The sequence below is a fragment of the Neophocaena asiaeorientalis genome, unplaced genomic scaffold, assembly GCF_003031525.2.
Source record: "Neophocaena asiaeorientalis asiaeorientalis breed wild unplaced genomic scaffold, Neophocaena_asiaeorientalis_V1.1 scaffold190, whole genome shotgun sequence".
Lineage (NCBI taxonomy): Eukaryota > Metazoa > Chordata > Mammalia > Artiodactyla > Phocoenidae > Neophocaena > Neophocaena asiaeorientalis.
The window spans coordinates 4,466,366-4,489,965 of record NW_020175017.1 but is presented as its reverse complement, the minus strand read 5'-3'; the positions used below and the strand labels follow the sequence as shown (position 1 = coordinate 4,489,965).

At 38.5% G+C, this 23,600-nt stretch overlaps 2 protein-coding genes across 6 annotated transcripts; one reads left to right on the top strand and one right to left on the bottom strand.

Annotated features, from left to right (window-relative positions):
- Nucleotides 1–205: 205 nt before the first annotated feature.
- On the bottom strand, nucleotides 206–13,855 carry TRAPPC6B (trafficking protein particle complex subunit 6B). 5 transcript variants are annotated; one of them, XM_024762017.1, is made up of 6 exons: nucleotides 13,711–13,855; nucleotides 5,174–5,241; nucleotides 4,314–4,431; nucleotides 3,282–3,365; nucleotides 1,464–1,557; nucleotides 206–730 (listed from the first exon to the last, which is right to left on the bottom strand). In XM_024762017.1, exons 1-6 carry the CDS (start codon nucleotides 13,819–13,821, stop codon nucleotides 699–701), a joined length of 507 nt encoding a protein of 168 aa, XP_024617785.1. In that variant the 5' UTR covers nucleotides 13,822–13,855; the 3' UTR covers nucleotides 206–698. The 5 variants fall into 5 exon arrangements, with proteins under 5 accessions (XP_024617785.1, XP_024617787.1, XP_024617789.1 ...); XM_024762019.1 differs by having other exon boundaries at nucleotides 13,596–13,716; XM_024762021.1 differs by lacking the exon at nucleotides 13,711–13,855 and adding an exon at nucleotides 13,080–13,099.
- Nucleotides 13,856–13,932: 77 nt separating this feature from the next.
- Nucleotides 13,933–20,996, top strand: PNN (pinin, desmosome associated protein). Its single transcript, XM_024762015.1, has 9 exons — nucleotides 13,933–14,112; nucleotides 14,775–14,846; nucleotides 15,246–15,314; nucleotides 15,673–15,745; nucleotides 15,861–15,955; nucleotides 16,119–16,194; nucleotides 17,328–17,483; nucleotides 17,561–17,699; nucleotides 18,432–20,996. The coding sequence occupies exons 1-9, from the start codon at nucleotides 14,000–14,002 to the stop codon at nucleotides 19,910–19,912; spliced, it is 2,274 nt and encodes a 757-aa protein (XP_024617783.1). The 5' UTR covers nucleotides 13,933–13,999; the 3' UTR covers nucleotides 19,913–20,996.
- Nucleotides 20,997–23,600: the final 2,604 nt, after the last annotated feature.

The following is a 23,600-nucleotide window of genomic DNA, read 5'->3' as shown; positions in this document are numbered from 1 at the left end:
TATCTAGATCTATATTTCACTTCATTACATTAATGGAGCTCTCAAGAACTGAATTCTATTAAAGTGAAATAAAGTTTTTAAGCAATTTAGGCAGTTAAATATGATATATATATCATACACAACACACACACAATGTATATAATGAAATCCTTATACAAGCATAAAGATTCTTAATAGAAATAAATTATAAGCAATAAAATAATAATAAAGTTTAAATTTTAATGTATTCTTTGCTTTTTTTAAATAACTAAAACAAATTCATAAAACAAAACCAAAATTTGTTCATTCTTACCGAAAAGATTCTGATTGGTACATACTTTCTTTATGCTAATTTACCAAACCCTGAGTTTTATTTCTTCATCTCTGGTTAAATACATATCACTCTAAGCAAATAAGAATGTTTAAATAAGGGTCCTGCATTGTTGTTTACTTATTTGAAATTAGGTTTTCATTCTGAATAGTTTCAATAAAGTGTATGTTACAGTAGAATGTCTCTTTACCTGTTTTAAGGTCTGTGTTAAATTGATAAAATACACCCTTACTCCTGCTTAAGAGTGCATCTTTCATTATATAAGTTAGCAAATAGCTTATATCAATACAAATGTCCAACAATGTAATTAAATCATTGCTGCTTGAAATACTTTATACAGGAATAATTTATCTCTTTACACTACTGAAGCCTTGCATTTCAGTAGTTTCTATAGCTTCTGTATCATCACTTGAAATTTACCTAAAAAAGAAAACATGAAAAATCATTCTTTGATTTTAGGTACAAGGAAAACAGGCCTGAACATCAGTTTCCTGCTTCATTTAGTAAGTAGTTTCAATCAAGAAACTTGCTATATCAAACAACTTTTCACACTCTTCACGATATTTGATAAAGTCAATTTCGTTTTTATCATATGATTATCTGGTTTGTGAATGACTGCTTTTGTTTCTCTGTGATTCCTACATTTTAGGTATTTCATTGCTAATTATTGTGAATAGAAAGGAAATACAGTGATGCTCAAAGCCAATTTTATGCTTGGTTGGTAGCTCTGGTGGAAAGATATTTGGAAAGGAGTTTAGCAATAAAAGACTAGTTGGCTTTATTTAGCTTTATATAATAGATATTTTCTAGAAAACTGCTTAAAAATTTTTTCAACACTATAAGGAAAGTTGCTATCTTAAAAGAATACTGCAGAAAATTGTCCTTTAAGAGTTAAGAATCATTCCTTAAGTTGTCTTATAAATTTGGATTTCCTTAGCACATTTTCTTAAATCACTATTATGAATTAAAAAATCATTGACTATGAATATAAGTATGTTACTACATTAAATGTTAAAATTTGATAAAAGTAAAATGAAATGGTTTTAGCATTTTAGATGTTCTCTAAGTAACAAAAACAAGAAACAAACAAAAAAACACCAGACCTGAAAAATAATTGCTAAAAACATTTGTAAAAAATGTGAATTCAACTTACAGGCAGGCATTGAAGATACTTCAGCTGTTACAATACTTTTTATCCCCAAGTTTGATAAGCCACCTCTGATTAAGCCACATGTAAATGCTAAGTACTAAAAAGAAAAAAAATTGTAAAATATATTAAGGATTTACTAAGATAGTAAAGCTATTGATAAATGATAGTTAAACCTTGATATTAATAAGTCATTGCTGTTTAAGGAAGGGTTGTGGAAGAATTTTTCAAATCATTGAAAATCATGATTGTGACAAAGCCAAGCTGGAAACCCGTTAGAATTAGTTCCAGAGGCAGCAGAGGTGATTTGTGTCTACCTTCAGTGCTGCCTGAAGGGTTCTAAATAGACCCTCCTTGTGGAGTGATTTGGGCTTTCTGGCTGCTTTAACCTCCCATGGTTCTTTTTAATTTTGGCTATACCATGATGCTCTGCTTAAGGGATCACAGTTCTCGACCAGGGATTGAACCTGGGCCATAGCAGTGAAAGCCCCAAATCCTAACCACTAGACCACGAGGGAACTCCTGCTCCCATGGTTCTTGCCTGTTTTCTGAGCCTTCCCATCAGTTCTGTAAGCTAACTAATTATTATTCCATTCAATCAAAATTGGTTTCTGCTTTCTACAACCAAGAATCCTGACTTGTTCAAGACTTATAGCCTGCCAAAACAAAGACTTACCTAGTTTAAACTATCAAAGCGCCAATGTTGAGAAACCCTGTCATATGGAAACAAGGAAGGGAAATGGGGCTATGCCACAGCAGAGACAGCCAGGACAAAAATGAGAACCAAAAATCAAATAATCCAAGAAATTTTTTATTATCTACATTTTGCATGATATTCAACAACACTACTATGTATCTATGAATAATATAGAATATTATTTTATAATTAATATAAATAAATGGGTACTGATAATCAGATATGGAGTCATGAAATTGTAAGCTGGGAGAGAACCTAGAGATTCTTTATAATATAGGTATTATTATAATCAATTTTATTAATAAGGATACTAAGGAAGGTCCAGAGGGGTTATGTAACTTACCCAATGTCACAAACCTGTAAGTTGTGGAGTTAGCTTAAAATCTAGATTTATTTGGTCTCAAGTGCATACTCCTTCCACTACACCAAACTGCCTTTGTGTTAGATAATTTAGATATGGACAGATTTTACAGATAAACAGCAGCTTATACATACTGCCCAAGGTATTTTATAAGTACCACACAGTAACCGATTGCGCCACTGGAGCTATGCTTGCCCAAGATATTTTAACCACTTCAAAGGAACCCTTATATTAAAACTTGTCAGCTTTTCTTTAATACATCTGGTCTATTTATTGATTCCTACCTGAGACTGAAAAAAAATACATGAAACCCAGAAACACAGATATACTTAACACAAAACATGTATTCTTAGAAACAAATGTTAACTATATTTAAAACATTTTTTAAATTTACTGATGGAGATTGTAAATATGAACTCTGAGGTGAATAATTCTGCATAGCTAATACCAGTTTTTTTAAGCTTGAGTATCTTTTCTGATGTATCCATACTGTATTCGAGAATCTACCATTAATCTACATTTTTAATGGCATTTAAACTACAGTGTTTCTTTAATGGGTCATCATAAGCCTACTTAGCTACAGGTTAATGTTAGTTGTTTCAATATAATGAACACCTGCTGTTTCACTGAAAAGTGTTTAAACAAAAGGAACAATTTAAAAACATATTTTGAATTCAAAAGTCTGTTGTGATTGGCATTGTACTTTTCCCTATGGTTCTACTTTTTTCATAATAAAAAAACCCCGATCTTCTATTCCATTAAATACCTTTGATGCATGTTCTAAATACTGTTTTCCTGCAGACATTTGAGTAAGCAGGCGAAATTTGTTGTCCTGAAGTACGTAGATGCCCTGTTCCAAAAATAGAAAAACATCCAAAGTCAATGTAATCTGTACTCTTCCCTTCAAAACAATTTAAGAAATATTTAAAGTTATTAAAACTCACCTTTCTGTTGGTCAAAATTTCTTTATATGAAGAAGTTTTGTAATGTTCAAGCTGAAGAGTTCAGCATTTTATAACACTAATATTTACTGAATGCTTTAAGATACTGAAGATACAAAGATACCTAAGACAGTTCCTGTCCTTAAAGAACACAGTCTAGTGCGAAAGAATCAGAAATACATGTCTGGGTGAAATTAGCAGCTATATGTTATTAACTCATACCTAGAAAGCCAAAAATCATAGTCACTTCTTCCTATTAGCATTTCAGGTATTTATAAGCTAAGGTTGATACTGTTATCTGAAAAAATGAATTCTATTGGTAGCTACAAGATACATTATTTTCATTTTTATACCTTATTAAAATGCCAAATATACTCCAAGTATTTCCTTGAGTTTTATAAAATCTATTTTATGCATGATTTTCCATGCAACCTATTTTTATTTTAACAAAATATTTTAAGAATAAGAAATATGACAGCAACTAAACAGGCAAGAGTTATTTAAGAGTTAAATATGCTCTCTAAATTAGCCTTCAGAAAAATGTGATATATTTCTGGTTCTGCATATTATAAGTAATAATAATGAAATAATAAAACCTTTATCATTCTGATACCTGATACTTTTTAAAACTTAAAATTTAATTGAGGGAAAGGGACAGCTATAACTACTGATAATTGTCTCTTGGTCTTTATTCACTATACCCTATTAGAGAAAAAAAGTAATGATGTATTAATAACATGTAAGAGAAGCATTCCAAAGTTGACGAGAAATTAAGTTTTACATAATAAGTAAATCACTAAAATACATTTATATTAAGTTAAAGGACTTAAAAAATAGGCCTTAATTTATCTAAATACCTGATGATTTGTCCTTAGATTGTCGATTTGTTTCTTGAATACTGTAGTCCAAAAATCTTTACAGATGAACTTCATGATATCTAACTCATCCTTGAACCTTGCAGTATCTTTCGTAAACCTAAAAAGATCAACTAGAAGTAATACAGTACTTTTCCTCCAAAGAAAGCAGGAGGGGCAGATTATTAACTAATTTTCAAATGCCACAACAGCACTGAACATTTACTGACAGTCATAAAGTGATAAGCACCAAGCAAAGTAGATCCCATCTCAATGGATTCACATTCTGTTATATAATTTGGGGGCTAAAATTAGTCTAAAGGTGTATTAGTCTAACAGTACGCAGCAATTTTAGGTACAATTAGCACATTAAGAAAAAAAAGCTGAGCATAATCATGGTACTGTTATATAAAATATAATCAGAGTTCAACTATTTCAGATAGTGAGAAAGGAATACTAAAAAAATTGATCTATAAATTGAAAGATTATTACATGCATAGACAGAGACTCTAAGGTATGCATTTAAACAAAATTCCATTTAGGTTAAAGAACATATTAGATCTTAAGTAGGAAATGCAGTAAGATTTTAGATGGTTGTTTCAGCATACCAAAGTTTTCAGGAAAAACGTCTAAAACATAGAAGATACATATTTTCTTCAAATATTAAAACATGAAAGTTGGATAACTGAGTTAAAATAGCATCAGACCTAAAAAGAAATTTCAATCTGTGAATTAAAGAACAGAGAATAAATAAAGTTTGGGAATTAAAATTAAATTGTCTCAAGTTTTATTCAGTCTTTTGAAATGGATCATCTTTGTTCATAACCTACCTGGAAGAAAATTTTCAAATCCATACTGCTCACCTTTCTATCAATCCTTGTCCCACTCGAAACCCCATGTTTTCCAGCTTAGTTATACAGCGTCCATTTTCCTATTTAAAAACAGTTTTGAATAAATTTAGAATGCTAGAATGTAAATATTTATACTTTTTTCACTGAAACATTGTAAGAAAAAGTGAATTACAAGTCATACTTGAATTTTCTTAGTACTAATCATTTTCATAAGGCAATAGGATAAACAGGGAACTGTTATTACTTTTCAGAAATGCCAAAGCCCCTTCCCAATTACTCTTCTCACCTTCCCTGGCTTTTTCCATTTTCAACTCCTCTTCTCTCCTCAGTTATAAAACTGAGGTCATGGTATCGCTTTGGACTTTTCTGTCAGTCATTCCCTTTGTGCCTTCACTAAGTTCTATCGTCCCTTGCTTCAAAATGTCTGTTAGAGTCATCCAAGCTTTCCATTTCTCAGCATGTCTTAGTTGATGACCCCACCTTCCTATGCCTGGAATCATGCAATTGCTTCACTCTTCCTTTGACAATCTCATCCACTCTTAAGGCTTTAAATACCACCCCTAAGTCGTAGACTCAAAATTCTCTGGATGAACTACAAAGCCCTATACAATCCAGACTCCTGTGCCTCTCTGGCCTCAACCTTCTACTCTTCTTCACTCACTCCATCCAGCTCCACTGATCTCCTTGCTGTTCTCAGTCATGCCAGGCAGGCTCCAATCTCAGCGCTCTTGCATAGGCAGCTCTTCCTCCAGATATTCACATGACCAACTCACTCACTTTAAGTCTTCACTCACATGTCACCATCTCAATGAGGCTCATTTCAACCTTTTAAAATACAGTATCATTCCACTTCAGAAACTTTCTATCTTTGTAATTCTCAAATTCTGTCCCAAGACTAGCAACATCAGCATCACATGGGAACTTGTCAAAACTGCAAATTCTGTAATCCCACCCCCAATTTAGTGAATCAGAAACTGTAGGTGTGCGTCAGCGAGCTGTGTTTTAAGAACCCCTCCTAAAGTGATTCTGATGCTCTATCTCATTTCCCTGCTTGTCTCCAAGGAACTTCTTTCACCATTTAACCTAATGTACATTTTACTAATTTTGTATTGCTCATGTCCCTTCATCCCCACCCTCTCCTAGAATACAGCTCCAAAAGGGCAAGAATTTTTATGTATTCTGAAGCCTTTGCCTCCCGCTACCACCATAGGCCTCATTATTTGCTGAACTCTATTCTAAGGAACCATGTATGCTACTAATGGGGCTGACTATTAACCTGTATTTCTAGTACAGACTTTAGTGGACACAGCCATCCAGAGGTCCCACAGGCCCCTCAAATTAGGTGTATTCAAATGATATTAACATTCTCAGCTTGCTCTGCCTCCAAAATTCTTTAACTTCATCAATGGCACCACCATCTATCTAGTTACCACAACCAGAAAACTTCCATTTTCTTTACCTCCTTGCTCCCAGCCATTCACACACACTGCAGTCCTGCGGAGCCTATTATCTACATGCTTTTCAAAATCCATCTTCTCTCTCCTGACTGCTTAAGTAGCTCTTAGCATTCATTTCTCTCCTGGTCTTCAGTTAGAGCCTTCCAAGTGATCTCATCTCTAGTTTTTTTTCTTCCTTTGATTATCTTCTGTATTTCTGGTATAGACTTTGTAAAACCCAAATCATGTTGTTTCTCTACTGGACCACTCAGCACCATTCTGTTCATTTCCACACCCATTCCCAAACTTGCTTAGGTAGAATGAGTACCTGTAAGTCATGATGCTCTTTGTGGAACAGGAACCCAGGAACATACTGATAAGCAGGAAATCTGCTTATATGCAGACATTCTCAAATCTTAGCTATTGATCACATGAGCTTTTGAATTAAGCCCCAGGAAAAACCTTCTGATGCTGCACTTGTTCATTCACTTTGGCATCTGTGAGTGCTCACTAGTAAAGTATCAAATTTTTAAGAAAAACTTAAGAATATTTTATCCATTAACCTTAAAAAAAACCACTATTCTCCATAAATTGGTAAATGTCCAATTATTCAGTTTTTAGACTTAATTCCTCTTCAAGCACAGTTTGAAAATCATTGATTGGGAAGGTGAGAACATTGGGATTTTTCCTTTATTTCACTTACACTTATGACTTTATGTCTAAAAAGATATATAAAAACCATTTCTGGATGATAGGATTATGTCTTTTTTACATTTTTTTACTATGAAAAATTTGAAGCACACTCGAAGTAGAGACACTAACAAACCCTCATACACCTAGACTCCAATATGGATTCTACTCATCAAGACTACCACATAACTTATTTGTTTTGTTTTTTTTAACACCTTTATTGGAGTATAATTCCTTTACAATGGTGTGTTAGTTTCTGCTTTATAACAAAGTCAATCAGTTATGCTTGTATCCCCATATCTCTTCCCTCTTGCGTCTCCCTCCCTCCCACCTTCCCTATCCCACCCCTCTAGGTGGTCACAAAGCACCGAGCTGATCTCCCTGTGCTATGTGGCTGCTTCCCACTAGCTATCTGTTTTACATTTGGTAGTGTATATATGTCCATGCCACTCTCCCACTTTGTCCCAGCTTACCTTTCCCCCTCCCGGTAAACTCAAGTCCATTCTCTAGTAGGTCTGTCTTTATTCCTGTCTTGCCCTGTGGACTACCATATAACTTTTTAAAAATCCCTTTTTCTTATACGGACTTAAAATTTTTTCCCCACCATATACAAATTGCAATAGGAAAAGAAAGTTGTTTTTAGTTTAAATGATTCAAAACTTATGGATTTCCTTTCTCTTATAGGACTAGCACATGTCTCAGAATTATCAGTCATGATTAGAACAGCTGTTTTATTTTAGCTAATCCACTGGGGGAAAAAAGAGAGGGATTTTTAAAAAAGGTTTTCCTGGGCAAGAGTTGGAACAGGAAAAGAAAGTAGAAAGAGTAGAATGAAGAGAATTGATTGCACACATGGTGGGATGGGGAGCAGATGTTTTGTGATAAAAAAGGTGTGTTGGGGCTTCCCTGGTGGCGCAGTGGTTGAGAGTCTGCCTGCTGATGCAGGGGACACGGGTCCGTGCCCCGGTCCAGGAAGATCCCACGTGCCACGGAGCTGCTAGGCCCGTGAGCCATGGCCGCTGAGCCTAGGCGTCCGGAGCCTGTGCTCCGCAATGGGAGAGGCCACAACAGTGGAGAGGCCCGCGTACCGCAAAGAAAAAAAAAAAAAAAAAGGTGTGTTGCTAATTATTCTTTTGGGAAAAGGGTATAAGGAAAGCTGACTTTGCACAAACAGCAAATGTCTGCTACTCAGCACTTAGCACAGATGCAAAACATTAACTATTGCTTATGGATGATGATAAAGTCAAAAGTTTGTAACTTGGAAAAAATCTCTATTACAGATGGATCTGAATGAGAATAGAATTTGGGGGAGTTCCCTGGTGGTCCAGTGGTTCAATCCCTGGTCAGGGAATTTAAATCTCACATGCAGCAAGGTGCAGCCGGAAAAAAAAAAAGGAATAGAATTTGCTTCATTTCCAATACTCTTCCTGATGTCTTCCTACTAATATCTCCCTAAAATTAGCGTGCTGAAATCCTAACTCCCAGATAGTATTAGGAGGTAGGGCCCTTGGGAGGTGATTCTGTCATGAGGATGGAGCCCTTAAGGATAGCATTAGTGCCCTTATTATAAAAGAGACCCCAGAGAGCTAGCTAGCCCCTTCCACCATGTGAGCACACAGCCAAAACACATCCATAAATGAACCAGGAGGAGGCTTCCACCAGACACTGAATCTGCTGGTGCCTTGATCTTGGACTTCTCAGCCTTCATAACTGTGAGAAATAAATTTCTGTTGTTTATAAGCCACTCAGTCTGTGGCATTCTTGTTATAGTACCCAAAACAGCCAATATCCTTCTTATAGTTTACAAACTGACAGTACCTCTTCCTCGATGTCCTACAGGTGCCATAAATTCAACCTGTTCAAAATAATTCATTATCATCACCTCTTTCTTCTTTATTCCCTCTCCATCCAACCCAGTGGCTCAAGCTAAAAACCTGGGGATAATTTTTCAACTCTCATTCCTATACCTAATCAAGTTCTAGAGATTCTTCCTCCTATCTCTCAAACTTTCTCTCCTCTTCTCGTTATCCAGATCTTCATTATCTCCTGCCTGGACTCCTCCAATAATGGGTCTTCTGACTACAAGGACCTTCCCTCTCCAGCCCAAATAATGGTTTATCTTTCTGAAATGCAAATGGAGCATGTAATTCTCCTCCTTAAAAATCCTCCACTGAGAAGGTCCATGTGTTTTAATCATACAGACCTCTTTCTAGCTTCAGCTTTCAAAACTTCTCACTCTCCACCTATTCAATCTAGTCACAGTGAAATACTCAAGCATATTTAAATGCACTGCACTTTTTCATACCTCTATGACTTTACCTTTGCCTAGGATGCTTTTCCTGCCCTCACTTTCCACCCCTCTTTATCAATAGCATTATAGAAACTAGAGCTTCTGACTTGAGCATGAATTTGTAATATTTCATTTATAAAATCCTACAACTCCATGATTCCATATCTAATTACCACCCAATACGTTAATTATTCATTGAACCCTTATTCCTCAACGACTGTTAGGCAGGGACTTTATCTTATTCATCTAACAATGTCAGGCCCACAATACACATACACGCTTAATATATTTTCTGAATGAATCAATTAGCGAATGAAGACTACCACACATTAGAAGTAACCTCCAGGAGGATGGGACCATTGTTTGGCTCATTACTATATTCCTAAAAACTAGCTCTGACATATAATGGACACTAAATATTTTTAAAAATTATCTCATTAGCCCTCTTTCTTTGAGTTGCCTGGAGTGTTACTGAGGGTTAGGGATGGGGAGGGAGGGACAGGATTCTCAGGCTGGGAGAGGTCTGTCCAGTGGACGACTGGGAAGTGCTAGAAGTGACAGCCGAATTAAGTAGGGGTGCCAAAATCAGCAGTTAACTGACGCAAATCATGGTAGGGACAACACATGGAAGGGACAAAACAAAAAATCTGTGGCGTGCCACACACAGATATGGGACTGGACAAAAAGGTATCAAATAGTAAAAGATACGAAAGAGACAAGGATGAAAGACTTAAGACAGCTGACAGGTTCTAAGGCTTAGGATACCTGAAGGTGGACCAATCTGCCTACACTTCGGGAGGCGATGAGTGGTGATGGGACGGGGGTAAAAGAAAACTGAGTGGAAACAAGGAGTGTCACCGCAAAAGGACCTCAAGGGCGTGTGGCAGCACTCACCACCTCCCCCTGCTCCGCGGACTTGTACACTCCAGACACCATCTCGTTATGCAGAAGCAAAAACAACGCCTCGTCCGCCATTTCCTGCTTATTCTCCCAAGCTCCGGGTTTAGGCTCCCGTTTGGGCCGGGCTCGGGGTTCCGGCTAGCGCCTGGGCAGCTTGGGCTGAGCCGCCGCCGCTCGTTCAGTCCGCAGCCCGTCCCTCGTTGCTAGGAGACCAAGGAATTCACTCAGCTTCCCGAAGGCTGATACTGGAGTGAGCCGAGGGCCGCGGCGCGCCCACCCCAGGACCATTAAGTCCTTGGGCAAAACGAAAGGGTCTGACAGCAGCGGGAACCAAACCCAGCTCCCAGAGACCCCATCCGGCCCTTGGGCGGGGGAGGCGAAAAAACAACTTCCGGTCTCCTCTACCCCGGCATTCGCCAGCTCTATGGTCATAGAGTTCCTTCCGCGGGGTGAACCGCTGACGCCCAGAGAGGAGGAAGGTTTCTTCCCCCTACGACATGGAAGGCGGCGGGCGGGGGAGGTGGTAAAATAAGATGGGACCTCCCGCTGCCATCTCTGTGTTAATTAGCTATGTGAGAACTGACAAGAATTTCTATTAGCTTCATCAAAAGCTTCCACTTCTGCCATATGTTGCTTAATATGAAAAGTTGTAAAAAAAAAAAAAAAAGCGAATATTGGAACTACCCTAGTAGTCCAGTGGGTAAGACTCCGCGCTCCCAATGGAGGGGTCCGGGGTACCATCCCTAGTCGGGGAACTAGATCCCCGCATGCATGCCGCAGCTAAGTCTGGATGCCGGAACTAAAGATCCCGCATGCAGAAACTAAGACCTGGTGCAGCCTAAATAAATACAATTTTTTTAAGTGAATAAATCGTCATTTTTCAGGCTATATACTTTAGGTATATTGAGAGATTATCCCAATCCATTTTGGATTAAGCCTGGGTGTACAAAAAGATTTAGAGCCGTTTTGGCCACCAGGAGGTTTACTGGGAGTAGGGTACAAGGGACAAGAAGGATGGAGTAAGCAAAGCACAAGGTAATTTGAATCAGAAAATACAAATTAAAGACATCAGAAATGCGACGTCACTTTGGGACGGGGTTCATATAAGAATCTATGGTGGATGTGGGACTTAACCCCTACAGACATGCGAATACATATGTTAGATCATATGCACGTCTTAAATTTGGCAAACTTTGTCTTAAACGTGATGCTTAGCCTATAATTAGATCTTTTCTTAGTAATTTACAAAGCAGATTTTTTCCCCAATTAATTCATTGCTTCCCCCGAAGTAATATGTCGAGTCTTCTCAAATTGTTAACAATAACCTCTCAACTCTTCATACCCTTTCATATCCCCTTCTAATGTTTGGATCCGTTTTTTCCATCACCTCATAAAATCAAGCATGTAAGTTTCACCTAACCCTTTGAAAAGAAACACTAATTTTGAAGAGTATTTTGCAATCATAATCTTTTTTTCCAGCACTAAAATTTCCCATATGTGAAATCAGGTCCTTTATGTCCCAACTGCATTCTCCCTCATCACCACCATCAAGGTCAAGGATTAAGCAAAACACTGGCCACTTACCAAGGTCAATTTCTCAAACCACAGTAACATGGTGTTCTTTGCATATTCTGGAGACTAAAGGGGAAACTAATATTTATTGAGCATTACTAAATGTTGAACATGGCATCCTACTGATTATCCCCCATAAATTAGACTATGTTAAATTTCCCAGGATCTTAGTAATAGAGTCTACGGAAGTAAGAATAGATCCTACGTTTTTGGCTAACTCTAGAAGCATCTCCCATGGAAACATTGTTACACTTCGTGGTACCATTACCACATTCTCAGGTTTCATGTACTGCCTACTACACAGGATTGTAATAAGGATCAATGAGACAAAGTGTGCTCACAATCAGAATCATGTAATTTTTTTTTTTTTTTCCCACACCACGCTGCATGCAGGATTTTAGTTCCCAGACCAGGGGTCGAACCAGAGCCCCCTGCAGTGGAAGCACGGAGTCTTAACCGCTGGACTACCAGGGAAGTCCCAGAGTCATATAATTATTTATCAACACTCATCCTTCTTATCCAGTTTTACTTTTTCTTTTTTGTATAGCACTTAACCCATTTCTACCATGCTATGTAATTTACTTACGCTTATCGTCTGTCTCCTCACTCTTCCTGCCGCCAAGCTCCTTGTGGGCAGATATCTTTACTGTACACTGACTATCCAAGGGCCTAGAATAGTGCCTGGCAAAAAGTAGGCGTTCCATAAATATTTGTCGAATGAATAAGTACATGAATGATCTTTGCTCCCTGAGGAGCCTACAGACTACATGGCAGCAGGAACCACAGTTATCTTATTCTAGGCTTTTTTCCAGAGTCTAGCTTAACACAGTAAGAGCTTTTAAGGATTGTTGGATGAATTAAAATGGTAACTCGGATTAAATACAGTTGGCCTGCTAATGCTTGATGCAAGGATGCCTGGCTGCAGATGGAGGATGAGAACACAAGGATTACTGATAATATTGTTTCTGTGGGAAAATGCTTACTGATCTACAATTTACAAATACATTTCTGGAACAAAGCCGGTTCTCACTTTGGCAGTGCGGGTAGAGCAGAACCAGAAGGTGGACGACACACACACAGCTAACAGTAGCGCTGCTCCCCCAGATCCTATTTTAAACCAACCAGCTCTAGACCAGTGTAGAGGCTAATGCACGTCTCTTCTGTCTCACCGTCGCTTTTTTAATTGTAGTAAAGCCTTGCACATAGTCTGATCGATCGTATGATGATTCTGGGCCGGCGTGACCTGGGGACAGTTACGGTATTTCCTTATCAGTAACAACAGGCAGTTTATTCACGCTTTTGGTTTGTGGGGGATAAGGCACGTGAAATGTTTCACAGAGTACAACACAAAGCAATTGTTAGCTATTATGATGAATGACTTTTCCTCTTCCTTCACTTTTCGCTTCCCTCTGCTCATTTGAGCTTAACCTAGTCAAGAGAAGCCTGCGCCCCTCCCACTGCCTCTCTGGGCATGCGCACCAACAGAACGGCCGCACCCTGTCCTAATCAAATCATTTACCCGGGAAAAAGGGAAAAAAAGACTCGCCTGCACCCTACTCTGAGGGGAACAGATGGTAAAACGATAAGAGGCCGTCATATACAGGTTAAAAGGGCTGGAAAACTCCACTCTCCCCGCCAGAAGAGCCGGTCGGCAAACTCACGTCTTGGAGAACCCAGAGACTCTCAAATCCGCCCCGACTCTGCGCTAGAAGCGGAGCGCAGCCACCCGCAGCTAATCGGGGAGGGAAGCGACCGTCTGGCGGACTTTTCATTGGCCCAGAGTCACAAAGGCTGGCAGCTTCTCCCCCTTCCGGTTGCTGAGTGGTTGAGGCCGAAATACAACTCCTCTCTCCATTGGCTGAGTCCAGCAGTCAGTCTTCTCGCGTCTCGCGGCGCGACACAAGCAGGCGTGGCCTGGAGAGCAGTCTCGGAGCCTGCTGCAGGGAGAAGATGGCGGTCGCAGTGAGAACTTTGCAGGAGCAGCTAGAAAAGGCCAAAGAGAGCTTAAAGAATGTGGATGAGAATATTCGCAAGCTCACCGGGCGGGATCCGAATGACGTGAGGTGAGGGGCGGATGGGAAATGCCGGCTCCGAGAGGCAGCCACGAAGCCGGGGTGAGTTGGGGCGGGGAGGGCGGACAGTCCTGAGAGGACTCGAACATCGAGGCCTGTTACCGGGGCAGCCGTGGAACCCCGTCCTCGGTGAGGTGGGAATTTCCAGGTCTCCCACCGTAAGTCCTGGAGCTCAGGTGCGTGAGGAAGGAGAGCGGGGCCTGGGTGCGCCAGGATGGCTTCCCCACCTGCGGGAAGGCCCAGACTGCCGATTCCCGCCCTCGGCCCTGCAGGCCCGGAACTGCAGCACAAAGCCTTCCTTCTCCCGGGGCCACCCGATTCGGGGCTGGCCCGGAGACGCTTCCGGGACGCGGTCCGGCCGCCTCGCCCCCCGGCTCTTGCCCACGTGCAACTTCCTTTGGGTTGGCGAAATCCGGACCTGATTCAAGCTTGTTAATGTGTAGTGGCATCGAGGTAAATATAATTTCTGTGATACTGGTCTTGGAAAAAAATCAGGAAGTTAGCAAAGTGCTTAGTGTCCTGTTTCAAACACGTGGGTTTTGAAACCATCATCTTCGAACTTTTCTGGTTAATTTTTGATGATGAACCGCACCCGTTAAAGTATTTGGTGCTATAAGAAACGATTTTTGTACTGATTTGTAAATATCTTGTAGGCCCATCCAAGCCAGATTGCTGGCCCTTTCTGGTCCTGGTGGAGGTAGAGGACGTGGTAGTTTATTGCTGAGGTAAGATTTCATTAGGATTTTAACTCATTGCTACTTACTACACTAAATTAACGAAACGGTTTAAACAAATTTCTTGGTCGAACCAATGTTAGAAATGTTTGGTTTGTTTGAAGCTGTGATCAGCTGTAGCTTTCTGTAGAGTTATCCTGGAATTTCATTTGCATTCAAAACTAGACATTGAAGAATATAGTAACTATACCAGTTATGTGCACACTTAACTTATTCTCATAGTTTTAAAAGAAATGCTACAAAAGCATCTTGAAGTAAATGCCAATTTAAGGTTACTTTAACTGGAAGTCTTTTTTTTAATTGCAACTAAATTATCTTCCTTAAATGGAAATACCATTTTTCTCAAATTCCAAGTGCTTTACTTTATGTTGGCCTTTTTTTTTTTTGCAGGCGTGGATTCTCAGATATTGGAGGAGGACCCCCAGCCAAACAGAGAGACCTTGAAGGGGCAGTCAGTAGGTATGTTAGAGGACAAGTTTCTGAAGGCGTAGTTGTATGTTCCATTTTCTGAGGTAGCATACAAATATAAAATTTTAATAAATATTGTTGAATTAAGTTGTATTAGAATTGAGTAGTATAGCACTTACCCTGAGTCTGTTTCCTTGGTATTTGAACTGAGACAGCCAGTATCCCTCAAAACTCAATTCTTCACTAACAATAACAGAAACTTTACCAAAGTAAAGGTCATGAGAAGAATAATATTGAGAAAATAATTTGGGTTACTTTTCTGACTTGTACTACAAAAACTTAACCAGCTTGAGAGGTATAGGAGATCAGAGTTTGAATTGGTCCTTTTAAATTCATTTTCCTTTGTCAGGCTGGGCGGGGAGCGTCGGACTCGGAGAGAATCACGCCAAGAAAGCGACCCAGAGGACGATGATGTTAAGAAGGTAATTGAGATTAAAAGAACTTCATAGAGGGTGAATATAGTATTTTCACCTTAGTACATTTAAAGGAGTGCCACTGTATGCTAGTTAAATAACTGAAGTTTCTTTTCTCCTGTAGCCAGCTTTGCAGTCTTCAGTTGTAGCTACCTCCAAAGAGCGCACACGGAGAGACCTTATCCAGGATCAAAATATGGATGAAAAGGGAAAGCAAAGGTATCTTAAGTATCTTTCTGGAGGAAAACAACTCTTGTCAAATAATGCAATTTTAAGAAAATTTAAGGAATTGTTCAAGTGTCTATGCTATGCTTCTTTTAGGAAATGGCAGGCTTAAATGAAGTGGAACCTTTTGAAATTGGATTTTTTTTCTGTTCTTTAGGAACCGACGAATATTTGGCTTGTTGATGGGCACCCTTCAGAAATTTAAACAAGAATCCACTGTTGCTACCGAAAGGGTATTTATGCAATTTTTCCTTTGCTTCCTTTATTTAAGCTATCAAAGTAGTTGATGACATATTTCTTAAACACTGAAAAGTTCTCAAGATTTAACTGTAAACTTCATAAAGCACGTTACTAATATTTCCTAAGGAAAAAAAAAGAGAGAAGAAAAAGATTTAATTGCTAGCCTAAAATGAAGCCAAGCAGAAACGTTTAAAACTTTCTCAAGTTGTTATACTGTTGACTGGTTCTTTTTGAGGTGCTGTTAAAGTAACTTAGTGAACTTTGCTTTGTGGTTCAAAGAGCCTAGTCTGATTCAGGAGAACCTGGATTCTGGTTTCAGCTCTATAACAATCTCATTTTGTGGTCTTGGACATGTCTGTTCATTTCTTTAGGCCTTAGAGTGCTTTCTTTCAAACAGGAAGTTGAACTTACTAATCATCATAATTTATTAAATAATTATAATTTCTAAGACTTACACACTCAGAGGCACTCCAGAAGCAACAGCATAAATTATATTCCCTGCCCTCCAGAGTTTATTTAACTGTGTCATTTTCCTGGAAGTTTTTGTTTTACTAAAGCTACAAAATTGTGTCCTTAGAGTTGAACACAAACATGTTGCTTCTCGGGAGAACTGTAGTGAAAGATAACAATTCAGTTATTTTATTTCATCTTTCATATGTTAACTTTATTAGAAAATATAAAAACTTAAAGCATCAACGTTTGAGGAATGTAGATTTTTTTTCGTAGATTTTTCAAAACAGTTGACTAGTTTGTTAGTTACTTTGTTCACTAGGACATCACTTGTCTCAAATTCTTTGCTTTGGAAAGAATAACTGAAGATAACCTATAAAGACAGTACTCTTCTTTTTCAGGTTAACTTTTAGGTAAGGTTCTTTCATAAATTATGTTGGAATAAAACACTTACTGATATTATAGCTAATGGCTTTAAACTTTAGATTTATACATGAAAAGGCTTCAGTCCCCATTTCCTGGAAGGGAAATTGCAGTCCACCTCAAACGCCAAGTTTGAATTAGCTGGTGTCCTGAATTGCAGATGTGAAACATGTTTGCAGACAACAGTAAAATTGTGATACTTCACATAATCAGGATGTATAATAAGCTTTCAAAGATTATTGTTTATCTTTAGCAAAAGAGACGCCAGGAAATTGAACAGAAACTTGAAGTGCAGGCAGAAGAAGAAAGAAAGCAGGTTGAAAATGAGAGGAGAGAACTGTTTGAAGAGAGGCGTGCTAAACAGACAGAACTGCGGCTTTTGGAACAGAAGGTTGAGCTTGCGCAGCTGGTGAGTATATTTTGAAATTCTAAGATTGGTAATCCTTCATGTTGACAAAAGCGCTGACCTTTTTACCTTTTCTTTAGCAAGAAGAATGGAATGAGCATAATGCCAAGATAATTAAATATATAAGAACTAAAACAAAGCCCCATTTGTTCTATATTCCTGGAAGAATGTGTCCAGCTACCCAAAAACTAATAGAAGAGTCACAGAGAAAAATGAATGGTAAGTATAAATGAAGAGGTCCCTTGAAATTTCCTTAATGGGTAAGGTAACACACAAATACATACATGTTTGTTTCCTGTGACATCTGTGATTCAATAGTTAACTTTTTAGAAAGATATTCTAAGATGCTGATGTGTTTGGAGTAGAGGAGCATTTGTTTCATGATAGATATTAACTGGAAACTTGGATATTAGGTGATGGTGCTTAATGCATGTTTATTTCTTAAGCATTTGAGTGAGCTTTCTCTTTTGCTTGATACTCTTAGTAGCCAGATAAAAATGCTGATGAATCAAGAAAAAGTCAACATTGATGTAGTCCATAGAGGAAGCACACATGGAAGGGTAGACACTACTAAGATGGTGATTAGATGATTTGTGTCTCCTTGGGATCAAAAAAATTAATGCATGATATGATACCATCAAACTGATTGTTTGAAAGAAGCTTTATTTTCTTCATTTAGTATGAAGTAAAATAGCAAAAGATTATCCTGTTTTTCCATCAGATAATGTGGTGTGGTTTTGCTAATTTCTTAGTGTATAGGTTTCCAGTGGATCTTTGCTTTTGTCATCTTATATCAGTTTGTAATTACATGCTGTAATCAGTCTTTTGTCGTCTCTTTACAAAAAAGACATTTAGATAAGCTCGATAACCATTTGTGACCAGGTGTCAAATTGTGATTTTGAATTTTCTAAATCATAGTATATTTTACATGTGTAAATTTTTATCCTTTAGCTTTATTTGAAGGTAGACGCATCGAATTTGCAGAACAAATAAATAAAATGGAGGCTAGGCCTAGAAGACAATCAATGAAGGAAAAAGAGCATCAAGTGGTGCGTAATGAAGAACAGAAGTCGGAACAAGAAGAGGGTAAGGTGGCTCAGCGAGAGGAAGAGTTGGAGGAGACAGGTAATCAGCACAATGATGTAGAAATAGAGGAAGCAGGAGAGGAAGAGGAAAAGGAAATAGGTGTAGTTCATAGTGATGCAGAGAAAGAACAGGAGGAGGAGGAACAGAAGCAGGAAATGGAAGTTAAGCTGGAGGAGGAAACTGAGGTAAGGGAAAGTGAGAAGCAGCAGGATAGTCAGCCTGAAGAAGTTATGGATGTGCTGGAGATGGTCGAGAGTGTCAAAAATGTAATTGCTGAGCAGGAGGTAATGGAAATCAACCAAGTTGAAAGCATAGAACCTTCAGAAAATGAAACTAGCAAGGAATTGGAGCCAGAGATGGAATTTGAAGTTGAGCCAGATAAAGAATGTAAATCTCTTTCTCCTGCAAAAGAGAATGCTAGTGTTCTAGAAATCGAAAATGAGCCTGAGGAAAAGGAAGAAAAAGAATCTGAGCCCCAGCCTGAGCCTGTGGCTCAGCCTCAATCCCTGCCTCAGCCTCAATCCCTGCCTCAGCCTCAATCCCTGCCTCAGCCTCAGCCTCAGCCCCAGCCCCAGCCCCAGCCCCAGCCCCACTCCCACTCCCACTCCCACTCCCACTCCCACTCTCATTCCCACTCCCACTCCCACTCCCACTCCCACCCCCAGCCAGTACTCCAGCCCCAGCCTCTCTCTCAGCCTGAGACTTTGCCACTAGCTGTTTCACAGCCACCACCTCAGGTTATTCAGGAGCAAGGGCATTTACCACCTGAGAGGAAGGAGTTTCCTGTAGAATCTGTAAAACTCACTGAGGTGATAGTAGAACCCGTCTTGACAGTACATTCAGAGAGCAAGAGCAAAACCAAAACGAGGAGCAGAAGTAGAGGTCGAGCTAGAAATAAAACCAGCAAGAGTAGAAGTCGAAGCAGTAGCAGTAGTAGTTCTAGTAGCAGTTCAACCAGTAGCAGCAGCGGAAGCAGTTCCAGCAGTGGCAGTAGCAGTAGTCGAAGTAGTTCCAGTAGCAGCTCCAGTACAAGTGGCAGCAGCAGTAGAGACAGTAGCAGCAGCACTACTAGTAGTAGTGAGAGTAGAAGTCGGAGTAGGGGACGGGGACATAACAGAGATAGAAAGCACAGAAGGAGTGTGGATCGGAAGCGAAGGGATGCTTCAGGACTAGAAAGAAGTCACAAATCTTCAAAAGGAGGTAGTAGTAGAGATACAAAAGGATCAAAGGATAAGAATTCCCGATCTGACAGAAAGAGGTCTATATCAGAGAGTAGTCGATCAGGCAAAAGATCTTCAAGAAGTGAAAGAGACCGAAAATCAGACAGGAAAGACAAAAGGCGTTAATGGAAGAAGCCAGGCTTTCTTAGCCTATTCTTTGCAGCAGAAGATTTCTTGATGAGTAAAAGGATTACCTTTCCTTGTAAGGAGAATGCTGCCTTAAGAATTGCATGTTGTAAAAATTTTTTTGGAAAATACAGACTGTTTGTTTACCAGACATTCTTGTACTTTTGCATAATTTTGTAAGAGTTATTTATCAAAATTATGTGAGGTTCCAAAATATGTAAAAACAATAATAATAAAAAAATTAACATCCCTTGTCATCTTTTTTAAATATCCTATACTCTTCAGTAAGAATCTGTATATTTTAATAGGTAAATCTTTAAGTCTGTTCCCTTCTGTATCATACATTGCTTTTGTAGAAATAAATGTGCATTTCTTTCATTAGTTTTGGGATGTCCTTGTTGACGCTTGTATAATAAGTATTCTCTTGATATCATTTTCAGCTTTTATCACTAGATATTGAACGTGATTAGAATGTTTTTGAAGGTTTCCTCACATTTATTTGCCTTAGACAATTATTTTGAGTTGTCAAAGTCAGATCTTTGCAGATTTGTTGGGAACATAGTTTGTTCTCCTTAAAATCACCATTTTTTTCTAATTTCCCTTGTTATTTTAATCTAAGCATTTCCCCATTTCTCATACTTAAACCATATTTTTGGTAGATAACTTAAAACAGTATGATTTGGTTGGAGTTTTCTTTACGATTATGGGAGCATCATTTTTTGTCTCCTTGGTTACTTGTGTGATATAGCATATACATCTATTAAAGAAAAAAAGTCACTTTCTAGGGGAGAGAGGTAGAAAAGTATATTCTAAGCTTGGATTTTGAGTTTGTGGTCTTGTCTTAACTTTTGTGTTGGCCGTAACTGAAACATGCCAATGTGTTTTCAAGAATTTTTGTTTTAGTAAGTATTGTATGAAAGTTTACAAAATGAAGGAAGTTCATCTACACTTGAATCTGTAAGCAAGATAACACGCAAGTGGTACCAAATGATTATTACCTTTGTTGTTTTATAAATTTGTATGAATTTGGAGTATCTGTTGCCCATTACTATACATGTGCAAATAAATGTGGCTTAGACTTGTGTGACTGCTTAAGACTAGTACTTGTATTTAACTTTTTGATGCTTTGTACAAGAGAGCACTTAAATTGCAAACGGCCTTTTTCGAGTTCATAATTTAACGTTGTGACTACAGCTTTAGGCTTGACTTTGAATATTCATTATGCCTTCCCTTGACAAGTAAACGGTAAGAGTAAAAATGTCAACATACATTTTCAGCATTGTACAAATGTAAGTGAACATGTTAAAAGAAATCTTTTTTAAAAATCCTTTCTTGGAGCAATTATTAAATAGTAAAGGAGTACAAGTTCTCAGGCTGCAGAGCTAGCTACCTGCATCCCTGGGCCAGTTGTTTATATCAAGGGTCACTTCACCCAGGAATTTTAATACTTTCCAGCATGCAGTAACAAATTTTATTTTCCTGTGTGCAATTATGGGGAAAAGGTTGTTAAACACTTAAAAGGGATGACTGTAAAACCTGGTTCTTTTTTAAAAAGTCCTTATTTGATGAATCTAAAATAATTGTATGTGTTAAGATCTTGTACAAATTAAGTTTTGTTCATTTTTATCCAGAAAATGTCAACAGTTGTCATGATGCTTATACAAAAGACAATTTTGGGCTTATAATGCTTGAGGAGAAAAAAGGAAAACATCTTCGGAATATGCAGAACAATTTTCAGTTATTTTAGTTAAGCTCTGCTGATGAAGTATATAGAAAAAATTCTAATAACTTGAATTTTACTGACTTTAGTGGTATGCATTTATAAATTGGAAAGTTTCATTTTTAAAATTGAGTTTTGCTTTATCTTTGGAAATGATCTGGTTTTTTTAAAAAATCTTTATTGGAGTATAACTGCTTCACAATACTGTTAGTTTCTGTTGCACAACAAAGCAAATCAGCCATATGCATACACATGTCCCCATATCCTCTCCCTCTTGAGCCTCCCTCCCTTCCTCTCTGTCCCACCCCTCTAGGTTATCGCAAAGCACCGAGCCGATCTCTCTGTGCTGTGCTGCTGCTTCCCACCAGCCAACGGAAATGATATTTTAAGGAATGTATGTTCAGAGAATCGTGTAATTGGTTCCTTGCGAAGATACAAGGAATGTTAGAATTTAAAAGTAATGAAACTTTCTTAGGAGAAAAAGACATACAGGGGTCCTGTTAGAAATTATTTTTATGGAAAATTTAGAAGCTGAATAGGGATACAGCTAGTGACTAAGGACTGAAATTAGTTTGGAGCTCTGTTAATTAGAGACATTTAAGAGGCTGCTTAGGAAACGCTTCATTTGCTCTGAGATTCCAAGGTTGGTGTGGCCACAGAAATTAGAAAATAGTATGATCTTCAATGAGCTGTATCCAGGCTAGGGCTTGTCTATGCACTGTCTAGACCTCTGTTAACTATACACATGAATACTCCAGTAATTTGGGCCAAGCAAAACCCACTAAAGTAGCAATTGAATGCGTTTGTAAACTAATGAGTTAACAAAGAAATGATTACATGGCATAGTAATGTGGGCCAATGCCCTCAGAATAACAAGTCACTAAAATGTTTTGGGGTTTAATTTCTTAACATGAATTTTTAAAAAATCTTTTTTGAAATCATTGAATAAAAGTCTTAACTAGTTTCCCTTGAGATACTGCTGTAAAAGCGCTTAGCCCAGAAAACCTGTAGCCTATTTACATGGTTGGACTTTCTTTCTCTAAGAAATCAGTGGGGAACATTGCAGGTTGGCAAAAATAAATCTCAAGTATCTGAAAATTTCTTACACTATTCTCTTCTCGCTTGGCATGATGTTCAGATGCCTACAACTCTGCTTCCTATTGCCATTTCAGTACCCTATTTAAATTTATAACACTTCCCCTCGCTGTCCCCTTTCCTTGCCTTATTTGCTTTCATAGCACAGCATTATGTAGCTATATTGTACTTTGATTCATTGTGTACTTCCCACTAGAATTCAAGCTCCATGAGAGTGATTTCTTTTTTAATCCCATTGCTGTAATTCAAATACCTAGGATAGGGCCTTGTGCGATATAGGCAATATCATGAATAAACTGATGGGCCATTCATGTGGTTTGTGTGATTTGATCTCTGATTGTCTTTCCAACTTAAGCTGCCTCTTCCATCACATCCAGATAATGCTTTGAAACAATGAACTGAGCCATTGGCTGGAGCCAAGGAGATGTGCCTGGAACAGAGTAAGCAGAGAGAAAAGTACAGTAGTTAAGAGAGATAATAGGCCCAGCTTGTACAGGGCCTTACAGGCAATTTTAAGTCCTTTTGCTTTTATTTATGGCAAGTCATTAGAGGTTGTTTTTGTTTTTTGTTATTTTAATTTTATTTATTTTTGGCTGCGTTGGATCTTCACTGCTGCATGTGGGCTTTCTCTAGTTGTGGCGAGCGGGGGACTAGTCTTCTTTGCGGTGCAGGGGCTTCTCATTGCAGTGGCTTCTCTTATTGTGGAGCACGGGCTCTAGGTGCATGGGCTTCAGTAGTTGTTGCTCACGGGCTCTAGAGCGCAGGCTCAGTAGTTGTGCACAGGCTTAGTTGCTCCATGGCATGCGGGATCCTCCTGGACCATGGATCAAACCCGTGTCCCCTGCATTGGCAGACAAACTCCTATCCACTCTT

What these genes read in the sequence shown, in the direction of transcription:
- TRAPPC6B (XM_024762017.1), bottom strand. Translation starts at nt 13,821, where the DNA reads ATGAAAAGTCCGCCAGACGGTCGCTTCCCTCCCCGATTAGCTGCGGGT. An exon ending in GTCTCTGGGTTCTCCAAGAC is followed by an intron (nt 5,242 to 13,710) that starts GTGAGTTTGCCG and finishes GTTTTTAAATAG; the next exon opens with GAAAATGGACGCTGTATAAC. An exon ending in ATCTAAGGACAAATCATCAG is followed by an intron (nt 3,366 to 4,313) that starts GTATTTAGATAA and finishes TTTTTGGAACAG; the next exon opens with GGCATCTACGTACTTCAGGA.
- PNN (XM_024762015.1), top strand. Translation starts at nt 14,000, where the DNA reads ATGGCGGTCGCAGTGAGAACTTTGCAGGAGCAGCTAGAAAAGGCCAAA. An exon ending in AGGACGATGATGTTAAGAAG is followed by an intron (nt 15,746 to 15,860) that starts GTAATTGAGATT and finishes TTTCTCCTGTAG; the next exon opens with CCAGCTTTGCAGTCTTCAGT. An exon ending in AGGTTGAGCTTGCGCAGCTG is followed by an intron (nt 17,484 to 17,560) that starts GTGAGTATATTT and finishes CCTTTTCTTTAG; the next exon opens with CAAGAAGAATGGAATGAGCA.